The sequence below is a fragment of the Pseudophryne corroboree genome, chromosome 5 (genome assembly GCF_028390025.1).
Source record: "Pseudophryne corroboree isolate aPseCor3 chromosome 5, aPseCor3.hap2, whole genome shotgun sequence".
Lineage (NCBI taxonomy): Eukaryota > Metazoa > Chordata > Amphibia > Anura > Myobatrachidae > Pseudophryne > Pseudophryne corroboree.
Genome location: NC_086448.1, coordinates 686,221,386 through 686,238,013, shown reverse-complemented (window position 1 = coordinate 686,238,013; position 16,628 = coordinate 686,221,386). Strand labels below are relative to the sequence as shown.

General features: G+C 47.8%; 1 protein-coding gene across 1 annotated transcript in view; it reads right to left on the bottom strand.

Annotated features, from left to right (window-relative positions):
- The window catches only part of NKAIN3 (sodium/potassium transporting ATPase interacting 3), a 1,038,088-nt gene that overhangs the window by 45,504 nt on the left and 975,956 nt on the right, over nucleotides 1-16,628 (bottom strand). Inside the window, exon 5 of the mRNA XM_063923781.1 lies at nucleotides 16,088-16,148. Coding sequence (XP_063779851.1) covers nucleotides 16,088-16,148 — 61 coding nt within the window. The remainder of the gene's footprint in view (nucleotides 1-16,087; nucleotides 16,149-16,628) is intronic.

The window sequence follows — 16,628 nt, the reverse complement described above, 5'->3', positions numbered from 1 at the left end:
TCTCTATTGCAAATTAGATAAATGCGTCTTTGAAGTCAAGTCCATTCCGTTTCTAGGTTACATTGTGTCCGGTTCCGGACTAGAGATGGATCCTGAGAAACTACAAGCAATCCAGAATTGGCCGATACCCTTAACCCTCAAAGGGGTCCAGAGGTTCTTAGGGTTCGCCAATTATTACAGAAAGTTTATACGAGACTTTTCCACCATTGTGGCGCCTATTACTGCTTTAACTAAGAAGGGTGCTAACCCGTCCAAGTGGTCTGAAGAAGCTACGCAAGCTTTTCATCTCTTAAAACAACGGTTCTGAAACAGCCTGACATCGACTCTCCTTTCATCTTAGAGGTGGATGCCTCCTCCGTTGGAGTAGGAGCGGTGTTATCTCAGAGGGCTAAAGATGGCCATTTACAACCTTGCAGTTTCTTCTCCCGGAAGTTCTCCCCAGCGGAGTGCAACTATGCCATTGGCGACCAGGAGTTGCTAGCCATCAAGCTCGCTCTAGAGGAGTGGAGATATCTGTTGGAGGGAGCTTCTCATTCAATCACCATACTTACAGACCACAAGAACCTTTTATATCTGAAAGGCGCACAATGTCTCAACCCTCGTCAGGCCAGATGGGCACTTTTCTTTTTCAGGTTCGACTTAAAACTTCAGTTCTGTCCGGGCTCTCAGAATCACAAGGCCGATGCCCTTTCCCGCTCATGGGAGCAAGAAAATGAGTCAGAGTCTTCAGACAAGCATCCTATTATCAATCCGTTGGCATTCTCCACGGTAGGGATGGACTCTACGCCCCCACTAGGGAAAAGTTTTGTGAAGCCGGTACTGAGGAAGAAGCTCATGCATTGGGCCCATGCTTCCCGTTTTGCCGGACATACAGGTATCCAAAAAACCCTGGAGTTTATCTCTAGGTCCTATTGGTGGCCAACTCTGAGAAAGGACGTCATGGAGTTTATTGCATCTTGCCCAAAGTGTGCCCAACATAAAGTATCCCGCCAGTCGCCTGCGGGGCAACTGGTTCCACTATCCGTTCCCCGTCGACCATGGACCCATTTGTCGATGGATTTCATTACAGACTTACCCATGTGCAACAAGTTCAATACCATCTGGGTGGTAGTTGACCGGTTCACCAAGATGGCACACTTCATTCCTCTCACCGGTCTTCCGTCAGCTTCCAAGTTGGCTCAAGTGTTCATACAAGAGATCTTCCGACTCCACGGTCTGCCTGAAGAAATTATCTCAGATCGAGGAGTTCAATTCACAGCCAAATTCTGGCGAAGTTTATGTCAAGTCCTCCAAGTCAAGCTAAAGTTTTCCACGGCTTACCATCCTCAGACCAATGGTCAAACTGAGAGGGTGAATCAGGACTTGGAGGCCTTCCTCCGCATCTATGTGTCTTCCTCTCAAGATGACTGGGTTCAATTACTTCCCTGGGCCGAGTTCTGTCATAACAATCAGTATCATTCCTCATCTTCTTCAACACCATTCTTCACCAACTTTGGATTCCACCCTAAAGTCCCTGAATTCCAACCGCTCCCAGCAACTTCTGTTCCAGCAGTGGATATCACCTTGCATCAGTTTGCAAACAACTGGAAGAGTGTACGAGCAGCTCTGCTCAAGGCATCGTTCAGGTATAAGAAGTTTGCGGACAAGAAGCGTAGAGCGGTTCCTGCTCTCAAGGTGGGTGATCGGGTATGGTTATCCACGAAGAATTTGAGGTTAAGAGTTCCCAGTATGAAGTTTGCACCTCGCTACATTGGTCCTTTCAAAATTGAGCAAGTCATCAATCCTGTTGCTTACAGACTTCAGTTACCTCCCTTCTTAAAAATACCCAGGACATTCCATGTTTCCCTGTTGAAACCGCTGATCCTGAATCGGTTTCATTCCTCACTTCCTCCAACTCCGAAAGTCCAAACTCAACGAGGCGTTGAGTATGAAGTGGCCAAGATCCTGGACTCACGTCACCGTTACGGTCAACTACAGTATCTTATTGACTGGAAGGGTTACGGCCCTGAGGAACGCTCATGGACCAATGCTTCTGATGTCCATGCTCCTGCCTTGGTCCGGAGATTCCATTCCAAGTTTCCTCAAAAGCCAAAGAAGTGTCCTGGGGCCACTCCTAAAGGGGGGGGGGGGGTGCTGTCACGATCCGGGTATCTGGACGCCATTACTTACCCTTCAGATGCCTCCTAAGGCTGGCTCAGCGTTCCAGGACCGGATCCCATCTGTTATACTGATGTCCACATTCCTGCCTCCTCTCCTGTCACTCTGAGACGCGGTCACCGCAATGCCTGTTACATCCGGAATGGCGTCTCCCGCGGCCTCCGCTGTGCCCGCGTGGTTAAATGTGCACTTATCAGTCTGGCGTCTCCTGTCTCCTGTGGCCGGCGCCGCCATTACTGTTTTAATTCCCACATGGATTACAAACCAAACTTCCCTCCAAGTGTCTGCATGGGCGCAGCCATCTTGGATTCTGTCATCTGTTCATTTCCACCAATCTGCTGTTTGCAATGTTAATCTGCATAATTGCCTAGCCAATCCCTTCCTTGCTGCAGGTATAAGTAATCTGTGCCTGAGCAAGGAAGGCGTCAGTGCTTTGGTTGTCAAACCTAGTTCCAGTTTGTCTCTCTCCTGTGGTTGTTTTCCAGGTTCCAGTTCCTATCTCCAAACCTCCACTAAAGAGACCCGCACCAGCATTCCACCTGCGGTGTAGCCTGACTCTCCTATCCTCTTGGATTCATCTGCTTCCAGCCATAGATCCACCTGCTTACAGCAATCAGTTTCCAGCAGAGATCAGCTCTTCTTAAAGTGCCGGTACCCTTTTCTACAGATTACCATTTATCACCGGCATTATTATTTCACCGCTCTCAAGCTCCAAACATCACTTTCATATTTCATCGCTCTCAAGCTACATTTATTATTTAACTGGTTCCAGCCAGTATCCACTCCGTGCCAACATCAGTCTGGTTCCAGCCAGTATCCACAGCAGCCGTTTTATCCACAGCAGCCCAGCTCTTCCTGGAACACCAGCTGGTACGATCCTGGGCTATCTCCATTGCTACAGTCGGGCCTGGTAAGGACTTTCCAACTAGAAGATTATAAGAACTATCTCATACTACCAGAGCCCTGTGGCCCTTGCCACCCTGTAGTACCCAGGAACTGTATTATTTCCCTGCTGAGTTTTATGTTTTCTTATTTGCTGCTGTGTTACGGAGTATGTCATAATAAACATCATTGACTTTTATCCTGGTTGTCGTGGTCACGCCTTCGGGCAGTTATTCTACATGTTACTTACATGTCTAGGGGTCTGATACAACCTCCCAGGTTCCGTTACATCTCAGCCCCTACAACTGAGGCTGCCTCCCGTCAGCTCAGGCCCTCAGTTGTGACAGGAGGGTTAGGGGGTTGGGGTTCTCCTCAACGGGATCCTGGCATCGGTATTATGAACACCGGGATCCCGTCAGCCAGCATATCATACTGATTCCCATTCAGTAGGGATAATAGGATGTGGCTCATTCTCCTTACACTCATTATTTGGGGGAGGGGGTGGGGGTGGGATCAGTGAGGTGCGTTGAGGTAAATGGCTGGGGAGGCACTGGATCTTATCAGAGCCAGATTTTCACACATACATATATGAACCCGAGGGTTCATGTGGGCATTATACAGATGTAACATGTGTAGAGAGGGTTAGATTTGGGTGGGGTGTGTTCAAACTGAAATCTATATTGCAGTGTAAAAATAAAGCTGTCCAGTATTTGTTAGTGATGTGCACCGGACATTTTTCGGGTTTTGGCCCTCATTCCGAGTTGATCGGTCGCAAGGCGAATTTAGCAGAGTTACACACGCTAAGCCGCCGCCTACTGGGAGTGAATCTTAGCTTCTTAAAATTGCGACCGATGTATTCGCAATATTGCGATTACTAACTACTTAGCAGTTTCAGAGTAGCTCCAGACTTACTCTGCCTGTGCGATCAGTTCAGTGCTTGTCGTTCCTGGTTGACGTCACAAACACACCCAGCGTTCGCCCAGGCACTCCCACCGTTTCTCCGGCCACTCCTGCGTTTTTTCCGGAAACGGTAGCGTTTTCAGCCACACGCCCCTGAAACGCCGTGTTTCCGCCCGGTAACACCCATTTCCTGTCAATCACATTACGATCGCCGGAGCGATGAAAAAGCCGTGAGTAAAAATACTTTCTTCATAGTAAAGTTACTTGGCGCAGTCGCAGTGCGAACATTGCGCATGCGTACTAAGCGGATTTTCACTGCGATGCGATGAAAAATACCGAGCGAACAACTCGGAATGAGGGCCTTTGTGTTTTGGTTTTGGGTTCGGTTCCGCGGCCGTGTTTTTGGTTCGAACGCGTTTTGGCAAAACCTCACCGAATTTTTTTTGTCGGATTCGGGTGTGTTTTGGATTCGGGTGTTTTTTTCAAAAAACCCTAAAAAACAGCTTAAATCATAGAATTTGGGGGTCATTTTGATCCCAAAGTATTATTAACCTCAATAACCATAATTTCCACTCATTTTCAGTCTATTCTGAACACCTCACACCTCACAATATTATTTTTAGTCCTAAAATTTGCACCGAGGTCGCTGGATGGCTAAGCTAAGCGACCCAAGTGGCCGACACAAACACCAGGCCCATCTAGGAGTGGCACTGCAGTGTCACGCAGGATGGCCCTTCCAAAAAACACTCCCCAAACAGCACATGACGCAAAGAAAAAAAGAGGCGCAATGAGGTAGCTGTGTGAGTAAGCTAAGCGACCCTAGTGGCCGACACAAACACCTGGCCCATCTAGGAGTGGCACTGCAGTGTCACGCAGGATGGCCCTTCCAAAAAACACTCCCCAAACAGCACATGACGCAAAGAAAAAAAGAGGCGCAATGAGGTAGCTGTGTGAGTAAGCTAAGCGACCCTAGTGGCCGACACAAACACCTGGCCCATCTAGGAGTGGCACTGCAGTGTCACGCAGGATGGCCCTTCCAAAAAACACTCCCCAAACAGCACATGACGCAAAGAAAAAAAGAGGCGCAATGAGGTAGCTGTGTGAGTAAGCTAAGCGACCCTAGTGGCCGACACAAACACCTGGCCCATCTAGGAGTGGCACTGCAGTGTCACGCAGGATGGCCCTTCCAAAAAACACCCCCCAAACAGCACATGACGCAAAGAAAAATGAAAGAAAAAAGAGGTGCAAGATGGAATTGTCCTTGGGCCCTCCCACCCACCCTTATGTTGTATAAACAGGACATGCACACTTTAACCAACCCATCATTTCAGTGACAGGGTCTGCCACACGACTGTGACTGAAATGACGGGTTGGTTTGGACCCCCACCAAAAAAGAAGCAATTAATCTCTCCTTGCACAAACTGGCTCTACAGAGGCAAGATGTCCACCTCATCATCATCCTCCGATATATCACCGTGTACATCCCCCTCCTCACAGATTATCAATTCGTCCCCACTGGAATCCACCATCTCAGCTCCCTGTGTACTTTGTGGAGGCAATTGCTGCTGGTCAATGTCTCCACGGAGGAATTGATTATAATTCATTTTAATGAACATCATCTTCTCCACATTTTCTGGATGTAACCTCGTACGCCGATTGCTGACAAGGTGAGCGGCGGCACTAAACACTCTTTCGGAGTACACACTTGTGGGAGGGCAACTTAGGTAGAATAAAGCCAGTTTGTGCAAGGGCCTCCAAATTGCCTCTTTTTCCTGCCAGTATAAGTACGGACTGTCTGACGTGCCTACTTGGATGCGGTCACTCATATAATCCTCCACCATTCTTTCAATGGGGAGAGAATCATATGCAGTGACAGTAGACGACATGTCCGTAATCGTTGTCAGGTCCTTCAGTCCGGACCAGATGTCAGCATCAGCAGACTGCCCTGCATCACCGCCAGTGGGTGGGCTCGGAATTCTGAGCCTTTTCTTCGCACCCCCAGTTGCGGGAGAATGTGAAGGAGGAGATGTTGACAGGTCGCGTTCCGCTTGACTTGACAATTTTGTCACCAGCAGTTCTTTGAACCCCAGCAGACTTGTGTCTGCCGGAAAGAGAGATCCAAGGTAGGTTTTAAATCTAGGATCGAGCACGGTGGCCAAAATGTAGTGCTCTGATTTCAACAGATTGACCACCCGTGAATCCTTGTTAAGCGAATTAAGGGCTCCATCCACAAGTCCCACATGCCTAGCGGAATCGCTCTGTGTTAGCTCCTCCTTCAATGTCTCAAGCTTCTTCTGCAAAAGCCTGATGAGGGGAATGACCTGACTCAGGCTGGCAGTGTCTGAACTGACTTCACGTGTGGCAAGTTCAAAAGGTTGCAGAACCTTGCACAACGCTGAAATCATTCTCCACTGCGCTTGAGACAGGTGCATTCCACCTCCTATATCGTGCTCAGTTGTATAGGCTTGAATGGCCTTTTGCTGCTCCTCCAACCTCTGAAGCATATAGAGGGTTGAATTCCACCTCGTTACCACTTCTTGCTTCAGATGATGGCAGGGCAGGTTCAGGCGTTTTTGGTGGTGCTCCAGTCTTCTGTACGTGGTGCCTGTACGCCGAAAGTGTCCCGCAATTCTTCTGGCCACCGACAGCATCTCTTGCACGCCCCTCTCGTTTTTTAAATAATTCTGCACCACCAAATTCAAGGTATGTGCAAAGCATGGGACGTGCTGGAATTTGCCCAGATTTAATGCACACACAATATTGCTGGCGTTGTCCGATGCCACAAATCCACAGGAGAGTCCAATTGGGGTAAGCCATTCTGCGGTGATCTTCCTCAGTTGCCGTAAGAGGTTTTTAGCTGTGTGCGTATTCTGGAAAGCGGTGATACAAAGCGTAGCCTGCCTAGGAAAGAGTTGGCGTTTGCGAGATGCTGCTACTGGTGCCGCCGCTGCTGTTCTTGCGGCGGGAGTCCATACATCTACCCAGTGGGCTGTCACAGTCATATAGTCCTGAGCCTGCCCTGCTCCACTTGTCCACATGTCCGTGGTTAAGTGGACATTGGGTACAACTGCATTTTTTAGGACACTGGTGAGTCTTTTTCTGAGGTCTGTGTACATTTTCGGTATCGCCTGCCTAGAGAAATGGAACCTAGATGGTATTTGGTACCGGGGACACAGTACCTCCAACAAGTCTCTAGTTGGCTCTGCAGTAATGATGGATACCGGAACCACGCTTCTCACCGCCCAGGATGCCAAGGCCTCAGTTATCCGCTTTGCAGCAGGATGACTGCTGTGATATTTCATCTTCCTCGCAAAGGACTGTTGGACAGTCAATTGCTTGGTGGAAGTAGTAAAAGTGGTCTTACGAGTACGACTTCCCCTCTGGGATGACCATCGACTCCCAGCAGCAACAACAGCAGCGCCAGCAGCAGTAGGCGTTACACGCAAGGATGCATCGGAGGAATCCCAGGCAGGAGAGGACTCGTCAGAATTGCCAGTGAAATGGCCTGCAGGACTATTGGCATTCCTGGGGAAGGAGGAAATTGACACTGAGGGAGTTGGTGGGGTGGTTTGCGTGAGCTTGGTTACAAGAGGAAGGGATTTACTGGTCAGTGGACTGCTTCCGCTGTCGCCCAAAGTTTTTGAACTTGTCACTGACTTATAATGAATGCGCTGCAGGTGACGTATAAGGGAGGATGTTCCGAGGTGGTTAACGTCCTTACCCCTACTTATTACAGCTTGACAAAGGCAACACACGGCTTGACAAATGTTGTCCGCATTTCTGTTGAAATACTTCCACACCGAAGAGCTGATTTTTTTGGTATTTTCACCTGGCATGTCAATGGCCCTATTCCTCCCACGGACAACAGGTGTCTCCCCGGGTGCCTGACTTAAACAAACCACCTCACCATCAGAATCCTCCTGGTCAATTTCCTCCCCAGCGCCAGCAACACCCATATCCTCCTCATCCTGGTGTACTTCAACACTGACATCTTCAATCTGACTATCAGGAACTGGACTGCGGGTGCTCCTTCCAGCACTTGCAGGGGGCGTGCAAATGATGGAAGGCGCATGCTCTTCACGTCCAGTGTTGGGAAGGTCAGGCATCGCAAACGACACAATTGGACTCTCCTTGTGGATTTGTGATTTCGAAAAACGCACAGTTCTTTGCTGTGCTTTTGCCAGCTTGAGTCTTTTCATTTTTCTAGCGAGAGGCTGAGTGCTTCCATCCTCATGTGAAGCTGAACCACTAGCCATGAACATAGGCCAGGGCCTCAGCCGTTCCTTGCCACTCCGTGTGGTAAATGGCATATTGGCAAGTTTACGCTTCTCCTCTGACAATTTTATTTTAGATTTTTGAGTCCTTTTTTTACTGATATTTGGTGTTTTGGATTTTACATGCTCTGTACTATGACATTGGGCATCGGCCTTGGCAGACGACGTTGCTGGCATTTCATCGTCTCGGCCATGACTAGTGGCAGCAGCTTCAGCACGAGGTGGAAGTCGATCTTGATCTTTCCCTATTTTTGGAACCTCAACATTTTTGTTCTCCATATTTTAATAGGCACAACTAAAAGGCACCTCAGGTAAACAATGGAGATGGATGGATACTAGTATACTTATGGATGGACGAGCGACTGCCGACACAGAGGTAGCTACAGCCGTGGACTACCGTACTGCGTCTGCTGCTAATATAGACTGGATGATAATGATATAAAAAATATATATATATCACTACTGCAGCCGGACAGGTATATATTATATAATGACGGACCTGCTGGACACTGTCAGCACTGCAGACTCCTAAAGTAAGCTACTAGTATCAAGAAGATATAAAAAAAAAAAACACCACAGGTAGGTGGTATACAATTATGGATGGACGAGCGACTGCCGACACAGAGGTAGCTACAGCCGTGGACTACCGTACTGCGTCTGCTGCTAATATAGACTGGATGATAATGATATAAAAAATATATATATCACTACTGCAGCCGGACAGGTATATATTATATAATGACGGACCTGCTGGACACTGTCAGCTCAGCACTGCAGACTCCTAAAGTAAGCTACTAGTATCAAGAAGATAGAAAAAAAAAAAAACACCACGGGTAGGTGGTATACAATTATGGATGGACGAGCGACTGCCGACACAGAGGTAGCTACAGCCGTGGACTACCGTACTGCGTCTGCTGCTAATATAGACTGGATGATAATGAGATATAAAATATATATATCACCACTGCAGCCGGACAGGTATATATTATATAATGACGGACCTGCTGGACACTGTCAGCTCAGCACTGCAGACTCCTAAAGTAAGCTACTAGTAGTATCAAGAAGATAGAAAAAAAAAAACACCACAGATAGGTGGTATACAATTATGGATGGACGAGCGACTGCCGACACAGAGGTAGCTACAGCCGTGGACTACCGTACTGCGTCTGCTGCTAATATAGACTGGATGATAATGATATAAAAAATATATATATATCACTACTGCAGCCGGACAGGTATATATTATATAATGACGGACCTGCTGGACACTGTCAGCTCAGCACTGCAGACTCCTAAAGTAAGCTACTAGTATCAAGAAGATAGAAAAAAAAAAACACCACGGGTAGGTGGTATACAATTATGGATGGACGAGCGACTGCCGACACAGAGGTAGCTACAGCCGTGGACTACCATACTGCGTCTGCTGCTAATATAGACTGGATGATAATGAGATATAAAATATATATATATCACTACTGCAGCCGGACAGGTATATATTATATAATGACGGACCTGCTGGACACTGTCAGCTCAGCACTGCAGACTCCTAAAGTAAGCTACTAGTATCAAGAAGATAGAAAAAAAAAAAAACACCACGGGTAGGTGGTATACAATTATGGATGGACGAGCGACTGCCGACACAGAGGTAGCTACAGCCGTGGACTACCGTACTGCGTCTGCTGCTAATATAGACTGGATGATAATGATATAAAAAATATATATATATCACTACTGCAGCCGGACAGGTATATATTATATAATGACGGACCTGCTGGACACTGTCAGCTCAGCACTGCAGACTCCTAAAGTAAGCTACTAGTATCAAGAAGATAGAAAAAAAAAAAAACACCACGGGTAGGTGGTATACAATTATGGATGGACGAGCGACTGCCGACACAGAGGTAGCTACAGCCGTGGACTACCGTACTGCGTCTGCTGCAGTGCTAATATAGACTGGATGATAATGATATAAAAAATATATATATATCACTACTGCAGCCGGACAGGTATATATTATATAATGACGGACCTGCTGGACACTGTCAGCAGAATGCGTTTATAGAATAAAAACACCACACGACGAGTGTTTAACTTTTTCAGGCAGACAATCACAATATACTGGTGGTCAGTGGTCACTGGTCAGTCACACTGGCAGTGGCACTCTGGCAGCAAAAGTGTGCACTGTTAAAATATGTACTCCTGCTATAACTGCTCCCCAGTCTCCCCCACAATTAAGCTGTGTGAGCAGTGAGCACTCAGCACAGTCAGATATACAGTATTACATAGATGATGCAGCACACTGAGGCTGAGCACAGATATGGTATGTGACTGTGTCACACTGTGTATCGTTTTTTTTCAGGCAGAGAACGGATTAATTAAACTGGTGGTCACTGGTCACACTATCAGCAAGTAGTACTCCTAATATGCTCCCCAAAATTAGTAAATCAAGTGTCTCTACTACTCTCTAGTCTACTCTAAACGGAGAGGACGCCAGCCACGTCCTCTCCCTATCTATCTCAATGCACGTGTGAAAATGGCGGCGACGCGCGGCTCCTTATATAGAATCCGAGTCTCGCGATAGAATCCGAGCCTCGCGAGAATCCGACAGCGGGATGATGACGTTCGGGCGCGCTCGGGTTAACCGAGCAAGGCGGGAAGATCCGAGTCTGCCTCGGACCCGTGTAAAAAGCGTGAAGTTCGGGGGGGTTCGGTTTCCGAGAAACCGAACCCGCTCATCACTAGTATTTGTAGGATACATGCAAAAGCAGCCCATATTTACCCTGCACAGAGAAAATATAACCCACCAAAATCTAAATCTCTCTGCACATGAACCACCTCCATTAGTTTTGCCTAGTTGTGTGCTTTTTTGCTTTGCTAATAAACCTGAAACCGAGTTACGGTAAATGCAACATCCAGTTGAATATTCAGATTCAGTATGATATCCAGATGTACGGGATGCCGGCGGTCAAAATACAAACAGCAGCATCCCAACAGCCTCCTGGACAGTACTCTAACCCTCCCCTGCCCCCTATCCTAACCCTCCCTTGTGGGTGCCTAAACATAACCCTTCCCGGGAGTGCCTAGCCCTAACCCTCCCGGGTGGTGTCAAACCCTAACCCTCCCTTTTCCTGCTGCTTAAACCTAACCCTCCCCGCTTGGTGCCTAACCCTACCCTCCCCTTCTAAGTGCCTAAACCTATCCCTCCCTCCCCAATACCTAACCAGACCTTTCCTGTCCCTGCGCCCTAACCCCCCTTCTAATGCCTAAACCTAACCTCCCCCCCGCACAGCAGGTTGCCAGCGCATCCCACTGGAAGAACGATCAGGATTCTGGCTGTAGGTATTTTGACGCCAGAATTCCGACATCCGTTGGGATTTAGATGCCGGGATTAGGGCATCCTTCGTGATTCCGACATCAGTATATCGACCACTGGGAATCCGTCCTTCTGGATTTTAACTTCATCACGAATATTCATGTAATCAGCAACATGCTTCAATTTGTAATGTAATTGTGTACAGTAACCCTATGAAACATGGTACCCGTACTCACTTGCCTTAAAGTTATACATTAATAAAAGATGTACAGTATTGTAGCATGTATGCCCTTAACAAGTCTTCAGACACTTAATTTTTTACAATGTAATTGATTTCTTCTTTATGAAAAAATGTGTAAGAATAAAAGAATGATAAAAAGAACAAAAGGTGGTGATACAGTGTATTGTTAGGCTCCACTGAAGAGGCACTGTAATCAGCCCTCAGTACTTCAGCCACTGATCATTCATTGTGTATGGGCTGGAGGTTGTGAACGGGCCACCTGAATGCATGCACAGTGTAACATTAAATACATTTACCACAAGCCTCCTGGAGCAACTGAGTAACATCTCCTGCCATTGTAGAGCATCAGCATCTTTTCACCCCCACAGCCCCCCTTCCTCCTTCCCCCCCAGCTCTCCTTCCCCCTTGTCTGCCTGCGGGCACATGTTGCAATGCAAGGAGTAATATAAAAAATTACATAATATACTGCAATTTAAATATGAGTTTGGACACGCACCTTTCAAGTGTAAATTTGTGCATATGTTACATCTGCCCAGGGCCGTAACTATGTGTGAGCGCTGTGTGCTTTGCACACAGCGCACTTGTGACAGGAGCGCATCACATGCGCCTTGTCGACGACTAGCCGCCCTACCCTGGGAGTGTGGCAGTGACATACTGAGCAGGGTGCCATGCGTCATTCCCGGCTGCTCCGTTGCAATGTAAAGTCTCCTCCTCCGCTCCTTGGACAGCCCTGGTGATCTAGTGTTTTACGCAGCTATAGCCGCGGCTGCTACCTGACCGTGACTGCCGGCTGCAGCCACGGTCACGTGATCTCTCCACAGCAGGGCCAGATTTACAGCCTGCGCGGCCATTGCTGTGATAGGAGGAGAAGACCCGGTCCAGGGATGAGCGCGGAGCCGGAGGTGGAGGGAGAGGCGGCTGCTGCTGTTGCTGCTGCTCCAGCGCTATGGGTCTGCCTGTGGTAACGCTCATCACACACAAGAAGGAAGGTGAGGCCTGGGACACAGTGTAATTGATGATCCCATGTACTCTGCTGCCTAATGTGTAAAAAAAAAGGGTGACTGTGCTGCCGTAATGTGTAAAAAGGGTGACTGTGCTGCTGTAATGTGTAAAAAGGGTGACTGTGCTGCCATAATGTGTAAAAAGGGTGACTGTGCTGCCATAATGTGTAAAAAGGGTGACTGTGCTGCCGTAATGTGTAAAAAGGGTGACAGTGTTGCCGTAATGTGTAAAAAGGGTGACTGTGTTGCCATAATGTGTAAAAAGGGTGACTGTGCTGCCATAATGTGTAAAAAGGGTGACTGTGCTGCCGTAATGTGTAAAAAGGGTGACTGTGCTGCCGTGATGTGTAAAAAGGGTGACTGTGCTGCTGTAATGTGTAAAAAGGGTGACTGTGCTGCTGTAATGTGTAAAAAGGGTGACTGTGCTGCCATAATGTGTAAAAGGGGTGACAGTGTTGCCGTAATGTGTAAAAAGGGTGACTGTGTTGCCGTAATCTGTAAAAATGGTGACCGTGCTGCCGTAATGTGTAAAAAAGGGACTCTGCCTGCCGTAATGTGTAAAAAGGGTGACTGTGCTGCCGTAATGTGTAAAAGGGGACTCTACCCGGAGTAATGTGAAAAATGGGGCTCTCCCTGGCGTAATGTGTGACAGGCGCTCTACCTAGCGTAATGTGTGTAAGTGACGCTACTGTGTGATGTAATTTGAATAATGGAGACTACTGTACAGCGTAATATGTATTGGTATTATTTTGTGTCCACACCCCTTCCCCATGAAGCCATGCCCCTATATTTTTGGCGCGCACTGACCCTGTTTTGTATATAGAGGGGGGGGGGGGGCGATGATGTTTCTTGCACACAGCGCTAAAATGTCTAATTACGCCATTGCATCTGCCCCACCTGCAGTGCAACATAGTACTGCCAAGGGGCACAGTTACTTGCTATTTTTTTTTGCATTGAAATGGGGGGGGGGGGGGGTGCATAATATGACTCAGGACCAGCAAAGAAATGGATGTGACAGGACTATGCAAGTCTTGACTACATGTGAAAAATACTTTATGGTGCATGCTATGCAACTGCTTGGTGTGCCGCATAATGTAAATTTCACATGTATTCGAATTTTGTAGGATTTCAACCACTTCTTGGCAGATTTCTATTTTAAAAAAAGTACAGTGTGTATTGGTTGATTTAGATAGGGGCATGGTCAGTGATGTCACAGCACTTTAGCCCATAGGCTGGGTCAGTAATGTCACAGCACCCCAGTACTCGCAGTACCTCCGGGCACCATCCGTGGCACCCCCACGCCCCCCTCCACCACCCGCGGTGGCTCTGAACCCCCTCCCCCACCCGCAGAACCCCTGCACCCACCCCTCCCCCACCCACGGCACCACCAACTGCGGCAACCCCGCAACCACTCCTCTTCCACCCGCAGTGGCTCCGGACCCCCACCTCCGGCACCCACACACCTGCTCCTCCCACACCTGCGGCACCCACGGACCCGCCCTCCCCCACCCGCGGCTCCCCTGCAACCGCCACTCGCGGCACCCACGGTCCACTCTCCATCCGTATCTTGCCCGCACCCGCCATTCCCCCAACCACAGCACCTACTACGTGATTCATCAGGCCCTGCGTGCGCTGTTCATGCCGTTGCAAGGGGCTACGACCCCTTAACCATTGCAAGCACTTTGTCCATGCAATATTTAACCACTCACACAATTATGATTGGAGGTAATACTCCATATAATAAACATATTGCATGTCACAAGGGCATGCAAAGGTTAAGGGGGCATAGCCCCTTACGACGGCTTGAAGAGCGCCCGTAGTACGAGGTAACAGCGATGGTAGCAGTACTTATCAGGAGTTGTCACCAGTGGTGAAAGACGGAGGACTACACAGCCGTGCAGTCTGACTCACGCTGCAGTTACTTGCTCAGCGTCAGCTCCGGTTCCGCAATACATGCAATGGAACACTGTGAGTCTCTGTAGCTGAGATCCACCCTGGTCTCAGCTCTGCACGCTTGCACACACCAGGACTCAGTCTCTCTCACTCACTCTAAGATGGAGGAGCTGGGATTACATCACATAGCTCCGCCTTCGAGTGACTCTTGGCACTAGGGAATTAACACTAGGGGATGTGCCCATAGACTGCTGTGTAGAAGGAGACAGACACAGAGCGCACCATATCCTAGCAATAGCATCTCAGCCCAAGGACAGGGTGAGTGATGTCATACTACCTCAGACAAGGGGCACATCCAGTGATGTCACAGCACCTCAGCCCAGGGCAGAGTTAGTGAAGCCATAACACCTCAGCCAAGGGACATATCCAGTGATGTCACAGCACCTCAGCCCATGGGCTGAGCCACTAATGTCCCAGCACCCCAGGCCAAGGGCAGTGTTAGTGATGTCATTGCACTTCAGCCCAGAGGTACAGATGGGTCCACATTTATCTTGACGGTTAATAGGATTAACTGTGACTGGCCAATCAGACTTAATCCCCTGCTGTAATGACTTAATCTCCTGCTGTATTGTTCTCTGTTTTGTATTGCAGTTGAGAACAATAGATGAAGGGTTTATGCTAATAAGTCATGTTGTGACTAGGTGCACAAAACTAGTCAAGATAACGGTGGACCCATCTGTAGGGTCAGTGCCAGTGATGTCACAGCACCTTATCCAAGGGCAGTGTGAGTGATGTCACAGCACCTCAGCCCAAGGGCAGGATCAGTGATGTCACAGCACATTAGTCAAGGGGGCAGAGTAAGTGGTGTCACAGCATCTCAGCCAAGGGGCAGTGTGAGTGATGTCATTGCACCTCAGCCCAGAGGTAGGGTCAGTGATGTCACACTGTCTCAGGCAAAGGGCAAGGCTAGTGATGTCATAGCACCTTAGCCAAGGGCAGTGTGAGTGATGTCACAGTACCTCAGCCCAAGGGCAGGGTGAGTGATGTCACAACACATTAGTCAAAGGGCAGAGTAAGTGGTGTCACAGCACCTTAGCCAAGGGGCAGAGTGAGTTATGTCATAGTACATCAGCCAAGGACCAGTGATGTCATAGCACCCCAAGAAACGGTCAGGGAGTTAAAGTTGTATGTAATGGACCAGGAAGCTATTATTAGAGATACAATGCAATGTCAGCTTATCACTGAACAATATATTTTGACTTCTTGGTTCATATCTGAAATTAGTAATTTAGTGGTCTTTTATGTAACTTTTCATTCAATGTTTCATCATTGCACCCCACATAACATAATTTATTTAATCGTAATTGCTTTCTAAGTCCCATTTATGTCTAGTACAAAGGTCATACATGGATACATTGGTACTTACAGCTGTCCTCTTCATCTGTGAAAACACTGATCACATAACAAGCGTATACAAATCCGATGAGCTGCAGAGAGTGAGAAAAAGGGATCTCAGTTAATAGGTCAATTATAAAATGAAATTTATAAAGTGGAAAGTGTTGGCATTGTTAATTTAAATCACAGCGTATTATTAGCCCATTATGAAGTCTTATGAAAGTGAACCACAAGTGATAGTCTGTAATAAACCTCTCTGATTATCTGTAAAAGCGGCTTTAGCTGAAGAGTTTACTCTACCTGTTCTCATTGTCAAGTCAGTAAAACACTGAACACTGCAAATAGCAGGAAAAAGAGAAATTGGCTGTTGAAAATGGGACAATAATACTCGCAAATTACATTATTAAGTATCCTCACCCAAAGCCCGTTGAGGATATTACACTTGTTGGACGCATCAGCGCATCAGCTTCTGACAACACTTCAAACACAATATTCTTCTTAGAACAAGAGGCTCGGAAATTGTACTGAAGTCTAATAAATGCTTCTGGCAGAGATGTTTCAGACCCTCATTA